This window comes from Saccostrea echinata, unplaced genomic scaffold (assembly GCF_033153115.1).
Source record: "Saccostrea echinata isolate AGI-Se365-2 ecotype Australia unplaced genomic scaffold, CSIRO_AGI_Sech_v1 ptg000054l, whole genome shotgun sequence".
In the NCBI taxonomy this organism is placed as follows: Eukaryota; Metazoa; Mollusca; class Bivalvia; order Ostreida; family Ostreidae; genus Saccostrea; species Saccostrea echinata.
In genome coordinates, this window is record NW_026889803.1 from 54,402,491 (window position 1) to 54,421,749 (window position 19,259).

Sequence of the window (19,259 nt, forward strand, 5' to 3'; positions counted from 1 at the left end):
TCATTTGTCCTTTTTCTCAATCCTGGTTCAATTTACTAGTATTTTCTTATAGAGATGGACTTAATTCCCATGTATGTGACAAAGACAACACTTGGACTGTTTTAATTAGCGCCGGAAATATATATATATATATATATATATATATATTATTTTCTCAATATTCTTTCTTTGATTTTTTGATATAGATGTCATAGCTGGACTTTATTGCTCCATGTATAAACTGATATATCGATATGATTCAATCTCATTCTTATGTCAATATTTTTCAAATCAATATTTTGATAGATCGATATAACTTTTAGCAATAAAATCCATCAAACAGAAAAGACGCTTTAAATTATTTAAAAATATCCAGATATAATACAACATATAAGTAAAAGTAAGAAGTTATAAAACATTATATGTTGATAAGACAATAAAAAGTAAGACTATATATGAAAATGTAACACAACAAGTGTAGAGACCTTTGCGCTTCCGTACTGGACAGCTGTAAGAAATTAAGTCACAGCTTCAGATATTAAATTACGAAAGCCGGATAGCCTCATTTTTGACAAGATAAAAAAATAATTAACTCGTTATAACGAGATAGTTATCTCGTTATAACGAGTTAGTATCTCGTTATAACGAGTTAGTTATCTCGTTATAATTTAATTTCGTTTGTATACTAGCCTCTGATTGGTTAATATCCAAAAAGGAACACAAATTATTTCTGTATAACCTGGTTTGGTATGGGGACACACCCCCCTGACAACCAGCTGAATCACCTGTATCCATACAATCCTCTCATTTCCAGTCCTCGGGATTCATGGAAAATTCCAGATTTAATAAATGTACCTTTAATTTCAAACAATAATTCGATCTTACCACATGTAACCAAACAACATGGCTGCTATGCCTATGTATCAGTTTTTACCTCCCCTCGATTCCCATCACTTCCGTTACTTCCGTTACTATGGTTGTATTATTGAGCGGCAAATTTGAACTAATAAAAAGTAACGAAATTTTAAACCCATAGTTATTTAATGATTTTAAAATTAAATTATAAGGAATGACTCTAATTCTTGGCCAAATTATTCGAGTATAACCTGGTTTGGGTCAGTTTACGCTGTTTTATAATCCGCTTCGCGGATTATAAAGCGTAAACTGACCCAAACCAGGTTATACTCGAATAATTTGGCCAAGAATTAGAGTCATTCCTAAAATAACGAGTTAGTTATCTCGTTATAACGAGTTAGTTATCTCGTTATAACGAGATAATAATCTCGTTATAACGAGATAACTAACTCGTTATAACGAGACAGTTTTCTTGTTATTTTGAGACTTAATAGCAATGTAGGAATAAAAATGGCTGCAGTTTTAAATGCCAATTAATTATCAGTCAAATTTAACTTGAGCAATTGATAAATGGTTGAAAATTTAATTTGCTCTGGGGTTTACTTATGATTAAATCTTGAACTATCTCGCTGTCAATAATCATAGCAACTCTAAGGCGAACACATTTACACATTTTCGTGAACTCCTCCTCAAATTGTTGCATTAGGACGCGATATTTTTCTTAAAATAATATTGCCAAACATACTTGCTTCAAACTTTGGCAATTTATTTATGACAACTATTTCTGATGAATGACACTATTTCGATATGTTTTGGACGACTTATACACTTTCATATATCAATTTCTATACCGCTAAAATTAAATATCAGAGACAATATAAGTGCAACATATCGTTTATGCAACATATATAGATTACAGTGTTATACATATGTTACTTCTGAGATTCAGAAATGTTTTGAAAACGGCAGTTAGATCATAGGCGTAGTAATAGAGGGGCTAATGTCCACACCACCACTTTTGAAAAGGGGGCGGTCAAGAGTATCTTTGTGCCCCTTCCTCCATATTTTTTTTTACCTGAGTAAATATCTCCCGAAAATAATGGCGAATACTCGTAGTTGGAATATCAAATCTATTTTTTTTCTTTTTACTTGTCAAATATTTTACTTGGTTTAACCCCCCCCCCCCTTGAACTTTGTGACTTAGCTTATGCATATTGTCCACGATAATGAGGAATGGTGAAGCAAAAATGATATTACATCCTTTTAAGTAATAAGACGTTAAATCTGATCTGCTGATATTGACATTTTATCTAATATTCTGTCATGATTCATTTTTTTGTTTATATTTTTTGCGGGGGGTTGGGGGGTTGGGGGGGGTCCAAGTTGTGGAGATTCACGGAGACCTATTTGAGATTCACGTCTATTTGGCGGATCCTATATGTTTACCACATAGTGTCAGAACGCCAAACCAGAGTTTACAAAACAAAAAAAAGTTTACAGAGTTTACAAAGCCAGTTCACTTTTATAATCTTTTTACTTAGGATTGATCAACGAATAGGCCTAATACTACATATGTACATTTATATTATTAATACAACATTGAAGCAATGTCGTTAATTATTTTCCTCATCACAATAATTATTATGTATACTTTACAAGCATATAATTTTTATTTCAAAAAGAGATTGATGATTTTTTTTTTTTTGGGGGGGGGGGGTAATAAATAGAGGATATTCAATGTTTTATAGTTGATATGGAATTTATTTCACGAGTGGGACAGGAATTTTTTTTATATTTTCATGAGTGAAAATATCAAAAATCCTGTCTCAACATACAATACACATTTCTTGGCAAAATTTATGCTTGAAATACACCTTAAGTAATGCTTATCATATTGTAAACTTTAGATATTAAACTTTCATTCTATACCCAAAAAAGATCACATGTCAACTGTTTTTACTAATGCTGACCTTCACCTTTTATTGTGGCTTCCGTAGAATAAAGAGCTCCAAAAGTTTTTTTAATTCTACCACATTGATAATAACGCAAAAATTACATATTGTAATTTAAGATCCCATGCCAAATTGGTAAATTAAAATGTTTCTTTCTTTTAATAAACAGAAGAAATATATAAATTATTAAGTGATAAGTACAGTATTAGTTCTTGATATTCATCATATTTATTATTGAGGGGAAGGAGGGATTGATGATAAAAACAACGTGAATTTATTTTTTTGTCAGACATTGAATTTTGATCTTGCCCCTTTAAGACGATAAAATTGAACTGGTATTCCTTGTTAACAGGCAAGGAATTATCAAAATATGATCGTTAAAGCCTAACAAATGGTTTCATATCCACATGATTTATTCGGAATATTTAAAATAATGGGATTATTTCTATGCATTTTTTATTGCGACAAACATTACGCAAACATTATTATAATTTTAACAAATTCAAGAAAGCTTGAACAGGGCAGTTAAATCAGCCAGAGTATATCATTTTTTTCTGATCTCCTTGTACAAATTGACAAAATTTTGATGTTATATACATTCCATTTGAAGATGACACTAATTCTATTTTGCAATTTTAAGGTATAACACAACAACATGAGGCGGTCACAAGTTTCCGTATATTTGTCTTCGGTCTTTCCAATAAACAATACTAATCAAAGGAATAACACAAAAAAAAACTAGTATGCTGTTACATAAAATCTTTATCACGCACAATTCAAACAAATTTGATCGACTTGCTTCTGTATATTTCCTATAAATAATGGTCTATTCTTTACTTAGATATATCAATTCTAGATCAATTTTTATCTCGTTATAACGAGACAATTATCTCGTTATAACGAGATAACTAACTCGTTATAACGAGATAATTATCTCGTTATAACGAGATAACTAACTCGTTATAACGAGATAACTAACTCGTTATAACGAGATAACTAACTAACTCGTTATAACGAGATAATTAACTCGTTATAACGAGATACTAACTCGTTATAACGAGATAATTAACTCGTTATAACGAGATAACTAACTCGTTATAACGAGATAACTAACTCGTTATAACGAGATATTAACTTGTTATAACGAGATACTAACTCGTTATAACGAGATACTAACTCGTTATTACGAGATAATTATCTCGTTATAACGAGATAACTAACTCGTTATAACGAGATAACTAACTCGTTATAACGAGATAACTAACTCGTTATAACGAGATATTAACTTTTTATAACGAGATACTAACTCGTTATTACGAGATAATTATCTCGTTTTAACGAGTTAAATATTTTTTTGTCTTGTCAAAAATGAGCCTATCCGGCTTTCGTATTAAATATTGTAAACATGGAATTTAATAGCAATTGGGACAAACTTTGAGAGTTTTAGTCCGTGCCAGAATGGTTTCTTTACTCTCGCTGTCTATTAAACTTTAGCATCTATCTTACAACTTACAAACGACAAATGCAATTGGTGCTTATCATAGCATGTGATACTGAGTTCATCTTATGTGTAAAATTAAAAATATCTCTATTGCCTCTTATCCCAGACTGTCACAGAAGTTTAAAACCATTTCGAACTAAAATGTGAAGACTCTTATACAATCATGTGCATCGAGATTGTAAAGTATACAATGATATCGTAAATCTTGATAACACCATAAATGAACAGCTAAAAATTGAGTAAGAAATTTTTAATCAGAGATACACACACTGACTCGTCAGAAATTTTATAGTTGCAACATATAATTTAACACTAATTAGTTTTAATTGATACAAACTGACGAAAAGAGATTATTGCAATAAATGGTTTTCCCCTTTCGTGAGCTCAAATTTGCAAGTAATATATTAAATTAACATACGTATTTATTGAATAACATTCCCCCTCCCTTTTTTCTTTTATTGTTAATAGTTTTGTTTAACCTTTCGATGTGAGAAATTTTATGCTGAAAGTTTTCTTTCTTTATTTTTAGCTATTTACAAAAATATGCGAAGTAATTGCGAATATAAAATTATGATCTGGTTCAACACCTAATTCGAAAAATATGAAATAGTACAAAGGAGGCATAAGCTAGCATGGATGCCTTGACATACCAGAAGCGGGATCATATGCAATTGAGGAGTAGGCATCCCCGTCGACCGGTTACACCCACCGTGAGCCTTTTATATTAATTTGGTAAACGGAATAATGCATTGACAAATCTGCATGAAAACAATGGCTGAAGAATTTGCATGAAAAACGTCAGTCAATTTTCGACTTTGAGACAAACAGGGTCAAATGTGTTTGCATGTTCCACTATATTATTGATACCCCTCTAGCATTAACATACATGTATTTGTTAGTAGGCAGCCTAGGCTTCGGAGTTGATTGTACGCAGAACATGATCTTGCGTATCGACTCCAGTGGGAGACCTAAATACCACAGGCACTTGTTTCGTATACGGGGCACCCCTACTTATTTTTACCACACGGTACCTAACTCAATTTCATGCACCCCCGCTTCAAGCTCGTATTTTGTTCATATATCAATCATTAACCTACTGTAAAATTATATCGTTCGCTTCGAGAGACTTTTTTCTTGTCAAATAAATCCTTTCAGACGTCTCTGGTCGAGCCTCTTTATTGTAAACCACTCATTTATTCCTCGAAAATTACCTCGATACATATTAAGACTTTAGATGGGATACAACTTCCGGTTGGGGGTAGGATAAAACCAGAGACTTCCGAGTAATCCATTCCAAGGTCTCTGATTTTATCCTTCGTTTATAACCCCAACCGGAGATTTGTATCCCATCTAAAATCTTAAAATGTATCGAGGTAATTAATGAGTGGTTTACAATAAACGAAACAAGTCATGTACCTTAAAGCTAATTTCCCCCATACTGGATTGTATTTTTACAAGTTCTGAACAGTGTGTGATACGCTATACCCTGGAAAGTACTTTATACCTATGGTAAATCGAAAAGAAGAAGATGCAGACTTACACACAGAGGATTTTGTTGGACTGCTTTAATTGCAGCAGGATTAGACATTTCGTATGGATATGTAGGGCACAGAAATTTGACCACAGAAATGACGTTTTTGGGCCATCATTAAAAATATCTTTGTTTCCCCTAACCCGACCCTAAAATTTCAAGTTGAGTAGGTAGATAGGTAAATTATTATTTTTTTTCTAACAGCAGTTTTGAAAATACATTGTGAAAATTGAATAATATCTGTATAAATAACAAAGAACAAAAGAAACCGATTTTTAAACCGAATATCATACAGATGAAATTTAACATGTATGGTAAATTAATTCACAAATATTATTCATTTGAACTTTATTTTAAATTTATTGAAATTGATTTTTTTCAAAAAGACAACATTCGCAAATACTCAACCATCGGCCATCCGAGTATATATTTTTTTTAAAACCTACTATCATCTTCGAGTGCTTACACAGATAAAATGTCGAGAGCCTCGCATGGCGCAGTAATTCTAGTGTTTTGTTTTGGAGTCACGACGTAATTCAGGAGCTTATTTTAAGTCACAGGTCCCGATGTGGGGCGTGGAAACTGGTCAGTCAAATGAGACCGTAAAAAACGTAGGACCATGCAGTGTCACAGTATACATGTAGTTGTTGGTACGATAAAGATCCCTTACTGATGCTTTATGATCAATGGCCATAAGTGCCAAGAAAAAGTCTAAATTAGGAGCCCTCCACCAGGCAGGTGTTCAAATGTTGTCGACCCAGTAATTTTTAAAAGTATTTTAAAGCAAAGAAACAACCTATTTTCAAGGGCCCAACTAAAGAAAAGAAAAATACACTGAACGTCTCAGGAAGCCGTACCATAAGCCAACTTGAAAGATTTCAACACTATTTGAAAAGAGAGTAGCTGTATAAACAATATTTAATTCAACCAAACCATATCTAAAATGATTAAGGTTTCATACATCTGATGTTATAGTCACGAAGTTTAGCCCATAAATAAAAGGAATGAAGAAACGACATCCGAATTATATTTATCAAGATGAAATAATTATACAAAGACATATTTACAATTCCTATGATCCTATATAGTGAAAAATAGAATCATACATAGTGTTTATTTTAGATCAAAACGAATGAAATGCAGTGAAATTTATTGATATGCATACACAAAGTGGGCCCCTCATCTGCTCATGAGACAGGCTTTGTCATGCTTGCTACGTACGTTAATTAAAGAAGACACATTTGTAAATACCATCTTAACACTCCTTAGTCATGGTCTATTTTATTCACGAAATGTTTCAAGAGTTTGGGATTCTAATAAGTTAAAGATGTATATTAAGATTGATACATCGCCGTTGTTTCATAACACTAAATAACCCTCTGTGGCCACATGTTGTGGGCGCCAAATGGGAATAAAACAAATGTCGCCATTCTGATAAAAACGAATTTTGATGAAATTGTATTTTATAAAGTTGATAAACAATAAAAATAAATATTTGAATAATCTTATTAAAAAAACTTTTCAGTCGGCACGATTTAAGTGGGTCGGTCGTGTTAGGGGAAACAAACCTATTTTTTATTTTGGCCTTGGCATTACAGTTTTGGGAAATGCGATCAGTTCAACACAGGCAGAAATAAAAAAAAATCCGACAGAAAAAATCAACGCCACAGACAGAGGACAAAGACTTTCAACGAAAAGCGTTTGAACTTTCCAGAGATTCCTTTTTCAAAGATGAAGGAATCACAGCTTCAAAGAAAACTGCTTCAACTGTGAATGTACTTTTGCGCATAGAAATAAATCACCAATAAAATCTTAAAAAAGCGTCATAATATAATGCTAGCCCACTCACAAGAGCGAGACGATCAAATTCACACTGTAGGACTAAGTGCTGCACATGTCCAAAGTGCTACCGGAAAAGGAAGAAGAGAAGTTACAAACGAAAGAAGAAAAGTTGCGTAGACGGGATAGACAACTTCCAAAAGACAAATGTTTTGACACGGTATACAAATGAGTTGAAGTTTGTCAGATACAGTAACCTATATCCCAGTAATTACAAAGAAGGGACTGGTACCCCAAAGTCATGCACCAAACCCTGGAACATTTGGAGGAAAAGGCAACTATCAACGTTTGAAATGTACCCAAAGGACATAACAATAGATAATAATAGAATCCAGTGCAAGCTACTAGTATATGGAAATCAACATTCGTAATCCAATTCATGCAAAGTAGAAATATCCAGAAATCCCTTAAAATTTACACAGGTACTTGTGGACAGCCCCCCCCCCCCCCCCCGATATTCAACCTCGGGGCTTGTTGGACAATTTTTCACAAATAATATTTATTGCACTTATTCATCATGTGTACCATAGGAATTAAATCGTGAAAACTCCAAAATAATCGTTCCACATAAAAAATGCTTCACTATACATTATATCTCTCTTATTATTTTTGTGTGGAACGATTACTTTGGGGTTTTCGAGTTAACACTTAAAATTTATGATTTTTCCGAAAACACATCCAAATAAATCCACGTAAAGTGGTCCATTGAAGAACGTTAGTATTCAGGGGAAGAAAAAGCAAAATGCGGAAAGTTTACACTCGATCTGTAAATATATCTCATACAACTCTGACGTAAAACAACACACATTCATTCATTCCGAATTTTTTCCCGGAAAATTTAATTTCAATATATATTTCCAAATTAATTTACGTAAAGATGTGGTACCTTCGATATCCAACGGACAAAAACGGCGCTTTCCTGGAATATTTGCCTACTGGTCACTTACAATCTTCATCCGTTAAAAAAAAGGATCCTTCACAATACTCTCAGAATTGCTTAATTACTGTCATTAAGTTGCTCAGCTCTTTTTAACGCATCCATAGAGTGCCACAACGATAAATAATATATGATTGGGGTTCAGTAAGGGTCTTTAATTCAAAAATATTCATCCCTTTGAAAGAAATGTCTTAAACCCCTAAGCGCCCCATCCGTCTGGTTTGGTCACCGTCACCAGTATCGTATCAAGACAATAACCAATACAAATGTATGTTTTAAGTAAGATACAAAACTCAGATGGTCTCTATAATGTCAGATACCGGACTGAGACTCGGTGCTTCGCACTTTGTCCCAGTCCCGTATCGAGACCATCTTCGTCTTGTACATGTACCCCTTACACATATAAATTTTCTATTTACAGCAATATAAAATACTCGTAAAATCCTATAGTCGAATTTTGTCCTTTTTGTAAATTGAAACGAAATAGAATTTCGGAAAACAGATTCCTAAGTTTTTGTTGACCCCTTTAGGCAGTTCCAGATAATTTTTTTTTTCTTTTTAAATTCTACTCCTCCGTCAGAAATAAGCTCCTTAATCATTCTATTTTACATGTAATTCATTACGTACCTATGGATTAGATACATTCGTGCTTGCATGCATTCATGTTATAATGAATAAAATGTTGTTGTTTTTTTTTTGTTTTGTTTTTTTTTTTTGTTTGTTTGTTTTTTTTTTCTTTTTTTAAACTTACTAAGAAACTTTTATATAAAAATTGATTTTAACAAAAATAATCAGTAGAGATAAATTTACTATCAAGAAAGAATGGTTTCTTAATCATTGATTAACTGTCTCAATTATTTACGTAGAGGGCAGTGTGCAAAAAGACGTATAGCTAAAGATGGAGTTTAAGCAAAGAATAAACACATATAGGCAGAGAATGCAACCTTTTCCCCCATTCCCTTGCCTATGTTGCTCGTAATTATACTTATATTTTTTTCGCGTTCATCAGCATTCATATTATAGGGGGTTTTTTTTTCTTTTAAATTATTTTAATATTCTGTTTACATGTATATGTAGTTCTGTTCATTTCATAGAATTGATTTCTTCGATTTAAGCCAAATTAGTCAAATACGGTTAAACAACAAACCTATCATCGTATACTCATGTATCACTTTTATTTTGCATTACATGTACCGTATTTCAATATTTTTCGCAACATTTTTAAGGATTTTTTCCTTGACAGTTCTTGATTACCATATTCCTTTCAGGAACTACCTCTGCATCTTTAACTGATGTTGTCAGAACATCCAGTTTTCTTTTTTTCTGTCTCTTTTCCATAACTATTGAGAATCCTACGCAAACAGGCATAAAAAGTGTGATTCAATTTAATACATACTAGTTTCTTTCTGAACTGGAGATCAAGAAATTATGAGATCATGTTTGATGTTCTTATTGCGCTACATATTTGGGAAATCCTCACTGTTAACTATTTTTAAACAAATTTGTCCTCATTGATAGAGGATTCAAAATTTTAAATAATTCGTAACCAGTAGAGCTTCAGTAACGAATTAATGCATTGGTAAAGTGTCTGTCGTCTAAATTTATCTTTGGCGAATTATTTCAAATTAAATTTTACGTTTGTTTCCAAAACGTACTTTGTTAACATTTCAGTTATAAATTATTTATTTTATACATTGTTTTCTACACCATTTCACAAATTTCGTGTAATAATAATATATTTTAAAAATAATTGTATTTAGATAAAAGATACTTGACGCATTTTCTTAGGATAATTACAAAAAAATATTTTGCAGTTTTCTAAATTTAAGGGCGATAACTCCAATACCACATATAATACCGTTTTTTCTTTAAGGTACTCAAGCATTTTGTTTTTATTGTAAATTGTTTTAATAAAATACGGAAATATAGGCATAAATCTTAAATATTCACAAAATATTTGTATGTAATTTTAAGCATAAAATCATGACTGGCACGATCAAATATTTATATATTTTTTGATGACATACCCTGTTTCTAATCTACCGCATTATGCTAACAGTTTATTTTGAGTATTTAACATCACAAAGTAACAAGTTTGAGGCTAGACTTCCGATGATCAGCCTATTTTTGAAAAATGCTGCTACGGAAGACGCAGTTAATTCACCGCCGTCATCCAAATAAACTTCAATGACGTCTTCCAAAATTCCATTCTCGGCTTTTATCTTCAGAACCTGTAAATTGAATATATATAGTTCAAGAATAAATTCATACATCCAGACCTAGAACTGTGAGGGTACGAATATATGTCATTTCTCTATCGTACCTGTGATGGGGAAACCATTCCCTGCCCTTCCTTCCACATATAACTGACTAGTGTGCTGATTCTAGGGTGGGCACCCACCCACAGGTCACCAGTGTGGGGGTCAACCTCAATATTGCTGACCCCTGTGTCCAAATACTTACTCTAAAAATGACAGGTAAATAAGTTCTTAATTATCATTCAGTACACCCCAGTTTCTTGAAGAAAAAAAAGTTTTCATTTTTTTTTTCACCTGTTTGAGTTCAATGCTATTGTCGCTTTTTCTTTCATATACCGAAATCTTTTTCTCTAATAGTTCAGCCACATAGACAAACCTACAAATTAAAAAAAAGTATTATTTGATGTTCTCAACTTTTACAACTTCATGGAGAGAGAAAAAAGAATGTTATCAAAGAATGGTTTTTTTTAATCTATATAATACAAAAGCTTTGTTTTTTTTCTTGTGACCGCATAGACAACAACGGAGTTTCAATGGTACATGTATATTTGGGGACCGCTGGGGGAAGGGGAAGGATATTTAGATTGAGATGAACTGGTGGCGCACATTGAAAACGCGACGGTGGAGTTTGGTTAACGCACCTGGAGAATCACCCCCCAAGAAATCAGCTGATGATAGAAAACGAGGGAAATACTATACAGATACCTCAAGTGCAAGAGGAGGGTACAAGTATGAACTTGTATAAGGGCTATCCCAGTAAAAAATTTCTGAAGGCCTAGGGGCCATTTTAAGAACGCCATTTTAAGTTTTAATCGGGATTTCCATCGGAAAAATCCGGTTATTGATATGGCGGGCGGATGGGTGAATGCCTAAAGGGTATATATCATTTGTTCGGATAGCTCCTCCATTTTTCAATATAGGAAGTTCATATTTTGCTGATTATTTGTGTACGAGGGGTTATCAAAAAGTTCGTGGACTGATGCGATAAAATTAATACAAAATGTATAGTCTGTGCTTACAAAATTTATGAAAAAAAAAACAAGATAAAAACAACAAAATTTTAAGAAACGTTCAAAATTTTAGCTTGATACGTTGATAATTTGCCAAATTATTCAAAATTTTAGCTTGATACGTTGATATTTTGCCAAATTATTCTAAAATAAAAAAGACATAATATGGTCACCTGGCGCTATCGCCATTTAGTTTCAAAACGTCCGACAACGTCATTGTTTCTCAATGTCCGCTCCCTCTGCTTATCTTGATGAAATTACAGCCCCGTAGAACGCGGGGGGGGGGGGGGGCAGAGGGCGTAATTTTTCCTTAAGATGCAGGTTGCCCCCCCCCCCCCACTTTTTGATGGTTTAAGGCCGAGCACAGCAAATTTCAGGATTCGGACAGTAAATTACCGTTTTCTGCTTGTCAGATCATCTTGGGAAGTTGCCCCCCCCCCCCACTTTGGTTAGTTTTTTTTGGGGGGGGGGGGCGCCCCCCCCTTTTGAAACCGTTCCTACGGGCATGGATTAACTGGAGCTAAGTAAGGACTTAAACCCATCTTGTTAATATTACTTTACAATGCCATGAACAGCTGCTTTCAATGCATAAGCTTATAATTTTGCAATTGGATCTATACATATAGGAACAGATCCTCACTGATTATGCCAGAATACTTAGCTTGGTGGAGTTCAATTTCTACCACACACGATCAACGTCACTTTTCGACGTGACTGACTTTTGACACCCTGACTACAAATCGACATTAACTGTGGATCTTTCATCTCTCTGAATCTTTTTGGGCATTTAAAAAAACAAGTACTCTGGAAGATTTTAATTTTTTTCTTTATTTTTTAAACATGCCCTAGGTTTATACCAGTTTTTCCAGGTGCGAAACTTTATAGAATGCTGGAAAAAGAAACCCCTCAACCTTTTTGATGTCATTTTCAATCCCTTAATTTTTTGGACATTCCATATGAAATTTACGATAAAATTTCAAAGAACTTACGGAATTGGTTTAAAAATTGCAAATTTTGCGGAACAATTGTGTCGTACCACAAATAAATAAATCCCGAAATAACGGGATTTTTTGATGACAAACGCTCGTATCAAAAAGTTTTTATCAGTTACACTCAGGTAGAAAAAACGTCATATGTAAGGTTGCGGAGGTTGCGCCGCCTGGACATACCATTGCTTACAAAAACATTAATAATTTATAAAAAAAAAAAAATAAAACTTATATATATATATATATATATATATATATATATATATATATATATATATATATATATATATATATATATATATATATATTAGGGATGGCAATGAATTTTCGAACATTCGAATATTCGGTGTTTTTCAGATTTCATAAAAATAAATTTTGATTAGAACAGTGCTGGAATTATCCCTGTTTAATTTACTAGCGATCAATTTCGATCGCCTGATTTCTTTCACTACTTTCTTATCTTATAAATCTTCTAAATTACATGTATTTTGTTTTGAGTAAGGTGTTGTAAAGAATTGTATAATATTGCTTTATGTATAATACAAAACGTACTTTCATAGCTTTTATTAGTTAAAGATACGATCGGATCTAGAATCGAGGAAAACAAATGAAATCTAAGAATAACTAAAATGCTTGAAGAGTATACTTATCAAAATAAAATTAATTGATCATTGAATGAATGTCCGATATAATTAATCTGTAATTAACATTGTAAAGGGCTTAATTTCAGAATAAATGTGTAAATTACTTGATTATCTCGGGTTGTACATAATTTATATTCATTATCGGGAAAACAGTTAATTACCTGGGAAAATTGTTTATGTAAATATTTGTTTACATTGTATCAAAGATTATAATCATATCTCATATCAGGCAGATAATTGTAATTTACTACACGTATTGAAATCTGAACAGTATACCGTTACGGCTATCTTGCCTTTTGTGAGACGACTGGTTCCTCAGGTGGGGCTACTATAAATACACGTTTCATTTGTTAAAATTATACTTTTCTACATTTAAATCAATTATTTATTTCAAACATTGACAAATATCAAATGGAATTTCTTATTGTACACCTACAAAGTCTTCATACAATTTTACTTCCTACATAAGTATTCCTACGAGAGTAGGATGATGCATATTTAAAATAAAACAGATTTTATTTATTTTATCGAATATTCGAATATATTCGAATACTTTCATTGAATATTCGAATATGAATTATTGACAAAATTGACATCCCTAATATATATTAGGGATGGCAATCGAATACAGAATTGCTAATCGGTTAACCGCAAGACGTTCCGACCGATTAGTCGGTTAATCGTATCAAAATACAACATTTTTGAATTTTTTTTTTCGAGTACCTCTATTCATATACCCAAGAAGCCTATAAAAAAATGTTAGAAGCAGGAAAAATTCTGTTAATCTTGATCAGGAAACTACACGTACATATAATTATTTTTTTTCAATTTCAATAGACAAGAAAAAAATTACAAAAACATGAAACACGCATGCCTGTAAAATCAGACCATTGATAATTTTCTAGAGTAGATGTCACACAAGTTCATTCTGCATTGTCACCATAATTAAAACTATGTCTGAACTTTCACTAATTTACAATGTTTGTCTTATAATATAATTCAACAGATAACGGCAAAAGATATTCATATCAAGTCACAGCGCGGAACGGTGATTTGTTTAATATAATTAAAGAATTACAGGACAGTCGGGGGTAACAGCTTGGTGTTTTTAAAAACAATAATTAACACTTCACAAACTGACTAATTATCCCGCGATCTCCATCCGGAGAGCCATAATTACCTCCAAATAAGCTTAATGAAAAAAACTAAATTATCAACTTTAATGCAGAGGTTTCTTTTTTAGGAATTTAAGAAAATTGCGTTCAAATTTACATATATATTTTTTTCCGACTAACCGATTACAGATTTTCTAACCGATTACCATCGTTCCGACCGAGTAATCGGTTAACCGGTTACAAATTGCCATCCCTAATATATATATATATATATATATATATATATATATATATATATATATATATATATATATATATATATATATATACCTCTGGTCGGGAGAAACATTGATGCCGTTTGCAAACAAATGTCCTCCTGCAACGACCTTGACCTTGATCCCATCATAAAACAAGACTTCTCCCATTTTGATGTGCAAAAATAATTCCAAACGGGTCCACTTCTGTGAGCACGTGACGTAAAACTGGTTCTCTTGGACAAGCACGATGTCATTCAAACTAAAATAAATCATTTCAAACAGGTCACTCATCTTATAATAAATCCTGTATATATTCTCTCATTATCATTACATGATTTTACAAATAAATAGATAAATATGATATCATTAGTGCCTTACGATGAAAATAGAGGGTCTTTTACAGTTTTCGTGTGGATAAGTGTTTGCTTCTTCTCGTCAAAATTGAAAAACTCAATGGTGTCCTGTCCAGATGTTGGGTGATTTACAACAGCAATTGTCATGGTGCCTTTTCAGAGTCAACACACACACAACATATATTATTCAATCAATATATCTAAACACATAAAATATTATCTCAACAATTGGCATTTAATCATAAACAATGAATGTATTTAACCTTATATTCCTGTAGAAGTTTAGAAAAAATATTTATATTTCAAATAACAGTAGGATTTTTCCATTCAAGAATGTGCATTGTATATTATTATAAAATTATTTATTTCTACAAAAAAGTTTACATGTGGCCCCTCCCCCCCCCCCCCCCCCCCCGCTTATCCTACCCTTTTCCTTGTTCAGCCACAATGAGAGTCCATGGAAATGTGCCTCCGATACATTTATATTGCCCTGTATCTGAAGCTCTCTAACGGCGTGGGTTGGGTCTAAAAAATCTGTAAAGAGGAGTTTCCCGCGAGAACCCGGAAAAAAGCCCTGGCGAAAATTAAATCACCTGTCTTACTCTTGACTATATCTTTAACAGCTGTTTAATGTAGGGTCATTAAATACCGACTGTTCTACTACTATGAGCTGAAATGAGGATTAATAATTATTTTTTTCAACTGAAAAATGATAAATTATCAGTTCTCTTTCTTTATTTAGACTTTTACAGAAAAATATGCATTGGTAATGTTCTCATATTAATATTGGTAGTAAAATACTTCTATAGAATACTTACACTAGAGATGAACACTCTTCCATCTGGAAGTACCGACAAATCCCCAGATCCACCATCTACTTGTAAATATATCGAAATGGTATACTCATATATTTTAGGAAGTTACACACACTTACAAACACACACACTATTTATAAATAGTAATTTTTTGTACCTGCGTCTTCCAGTTCGATACATGGACCAGGGGCGTGAATAGCAATCACGGTACTTCGTAACACATCCCTATAGAATAAACAATAGCTGTATGTATATATTTATTTTCTTATTTTTTAACTGAAAATAATTAAAAAGACGTAAAGCAATATATATATATATATATATATATATATATATATATATATATATATATATATATATATATATATATATATATATATATATATATATATATATATATATATATGTATGTATATATATATATATATATATATAATTTGTTTCGGTTCTTACCATACGACAACGATTCTCTGCATTATCACTGCCACAAGAACTGTTGTAAGCACAAAAATTACCAACTTTATTACAGCCATTACAGATGTAAACTTTCGGGAAGGCTTTTGATTTAACCTGTTCAAAAAGAAAAGATACCGTGTACTTGTTAGGATAAGCGTACGGATTTTACCAATGCTTTAAAGAACTCACTTTTACTAAAAGCTTTAGAATTTTTTGTAAAATTTGCAGCATATGTTGGTTTCAGTTTTAAGTACTGAATGCGACCTTACAGGTTTTACATCCAAAGGCAGATCTATTAGATAAGGCGCGGCGGACAAGCGCCCTCACGTTTAATGTTATAATTCTTTAAAAAAAATTTTGAAAATTATGAAATTCTGGTGTAAATTATTAAAAACAGAAAACTGCATTTTAAAATCTTCTTATGAATACCTGCGATATGATGCAGAGAATGGGTCGGGAACGAGTATAAACTGCGGGCGTGATGTAAAACTTGAACTATTTAGATTGGGTCTGGGAGAATTTTGGATAAAACAGCAAGCAATAAACTTCGCTCATTTTATTTTATGTATAAAAATAGAATCCTAGATATATACCTCCAAGAGTGCACTGCATTTATGGATAATTCGTCAAAATGCTTTCTATATAAACATATTGTCCAATCTGACTTCTGTAAAATGCAATCCTATTTAACAAAACCTTTTCAGAGTAATTTAAAAAAAAAACATATTTCCCGCATTAGACTTTCGTCACACTATCTTAACATAGAATGCGGAAGGTACCAAGGCAAAAGTAGAGAGGATAGATTATGCGATGTTTGTAATACACGTGAAATAGAAGACGAATTCCATTTCATTCTTCAATGCCCTAGATATCTAAATTTAAGAAAAAAATATATAACTGAATATCATTACAAATCGCCAAGTACTTTTAAATTAATCCAATTGTTGGGTACCAACCGCATATCTACCTTGGTTGGTTTAGGGAAATATATTCATTATGCTCTAATATTACGTAACAAAGATCAGTCAGGTTAACCTAATTTCTATCTGTGTAAGGTTTATATTTTCAGATGTCTGTACATCAAAACATCATTGCTATATATTGTATTATAACCTTGAATTATGTATTGTACTGCTTATTGTATTGTACTTAATTTGTTCAATATATTATTGTATACTATAGATGAGTGGAACTGCGGGACTGAGGAACACTTGACCAGGGGTTTCACCCCCCCAATTTAGGCTCACTGAGAGTCTTAAATTTTGTAATATATGTTATTCTATGTTATTTTTGTAAACTGATGGGCTGTATTGCCCAAAGTTATATCCTGAATAAACTAATATATTAAAGTCTACAGACATCGTTACATTTATTAAAGAATTTACATTACACATATTGTTACATATCCCTAACAATTTTAAAATACAAAGTATTTTGTTATTCCACAAAAATACATGTACACGTTTCAATATTGTAATTTTCTTAGAATTCATAATTTTAAATGAACACCATTTATCTGAACCTCATCTAAGTAAAATCATAAGAAATAATAACATGCGCCAGCATGTCTTTTTAACTTACTAAAGTTAAAAAAAAAATCGCAATTCGTAATTTTATTATCACAAGGGACAAGTAGGTTCCTCGAGTCGCGTTTCAGTTTTGTATGTGATTAATGTTGTATTAAGTTACAACGTTACCATAGTTTGTCATTTCATAGTACTTACTCCCTCTTCTGAGGGACTCAAAATTTTTTATAATTCGACAGGCGTATCATTGTACCGTGAATTATAATGGTATGGCGTTTATGTCCGTCTGTAAATTCCACAATTGTAATGTACGCGATGCTTTTCCTTACAAGTTTTCCATTCAATGCTCATTTTATTAATTTTACAAAGTTTTAAAATTTTTCCATCAGTTTAATAAGTACAATAAATCGACAACATTAAAATAATACATAATATATGCATTATTGTCAATTTAAAAAAAAAATAAAAACACGCGCACTTAATATCTAAGCAATAGAGAACAACTTGCCAATGTTAAGAAAGGGAGACTACTTTAAAAACATGTTTCATGGAAGAATTTGTCTGACATAAAAAGAGAGAGATTCGAATTAAAAAAAAAAAGTATCAATTTCTGCTCACCACACTTTTATTATGAACATTTATATAAATATATTATTCATCTCGCGTTATTCTTACCATGTCTGCTTTTAAATACCACAATAATGTGTTCATTAGTTTAAATTTATAGTAACTTTGCCATAGTCTATCCTCTTGTGAGGATCCAAAATTTTTAAACGTGTTACCTATAGAGCTCGCTAAGCAATAAGGTACAACCGTTAGAGTGAGCGCAGTTATGAAGTTTCTTTACGTTAGTTAAACAATACTTCAATTTTAAAACAAGTAAATATTTTTAATGTTTCTTATAATATATACAATTTATTTTACCGTGTTTCAATAAAACTAAGTATTTAACATAAAAAGGTATATTTAAACACACATAACTAGTTCTCGTTTGATAGAAGATGAGGAAAAATGCTTTAAACTAAGTATTACACAAAGTTATTATATTTTTTTTTCCCTAAAAGAGACGTAACTCTTTAAAATGTATAAGTTTCCTATAGAGGTAAGATAAACAATTAATATGTTAAAATATTGGAACATGTCGACTAACCTATCACACTGTATTATTTCCAAAACTTATACAGATCTACATCTCGGCCCCAGTATGCAAGACACTCTGTTGCATTTTTTGCACTTTCTTGA

The 19,259-nt window shown here is 32.0% G+C and overlaps 1 protein-coding gene across 1 annotated transcript; it reads right to left on the bottom strand.

Annotated features, from left to right (window-relative positions):
* Positions 1-10,365: 10,365 nt before the first annotated feature.
* Positions 10,366-19,255, bottom strand: LOC133205267 (serum paraoxonase/arylesterase 1-like). Its single transcript, XM_061341039.1, has 10 exons — positions 19,168-19,255; positions 16,489-16,605; positions 16,193-16,260; positions 16,039-16,094; positions 15,647-15,794; positions 15,246-15,372; positions 14,941-15,126; positions 11,147-11,228; positions 10,918-11,058; positions 10,366-10,825 (listed from the first exon to the last, which is right to left on the bottom strand). Exons 2-10 carry the CDS (start codon positions 16,566-16,568, stop codon positions 10,655-10,657), a joined length of 1,059 nt encoding a protein of 352 aa, XP_061197023.1. The 5' UTR covers positions 16,569-16,605; positions 19,168-19,255; the 3' UTR covers positions 10,366-10,654.
* Between the last annotated feature and the right edge of the window lie 4 nt (positions 19,256-19,259).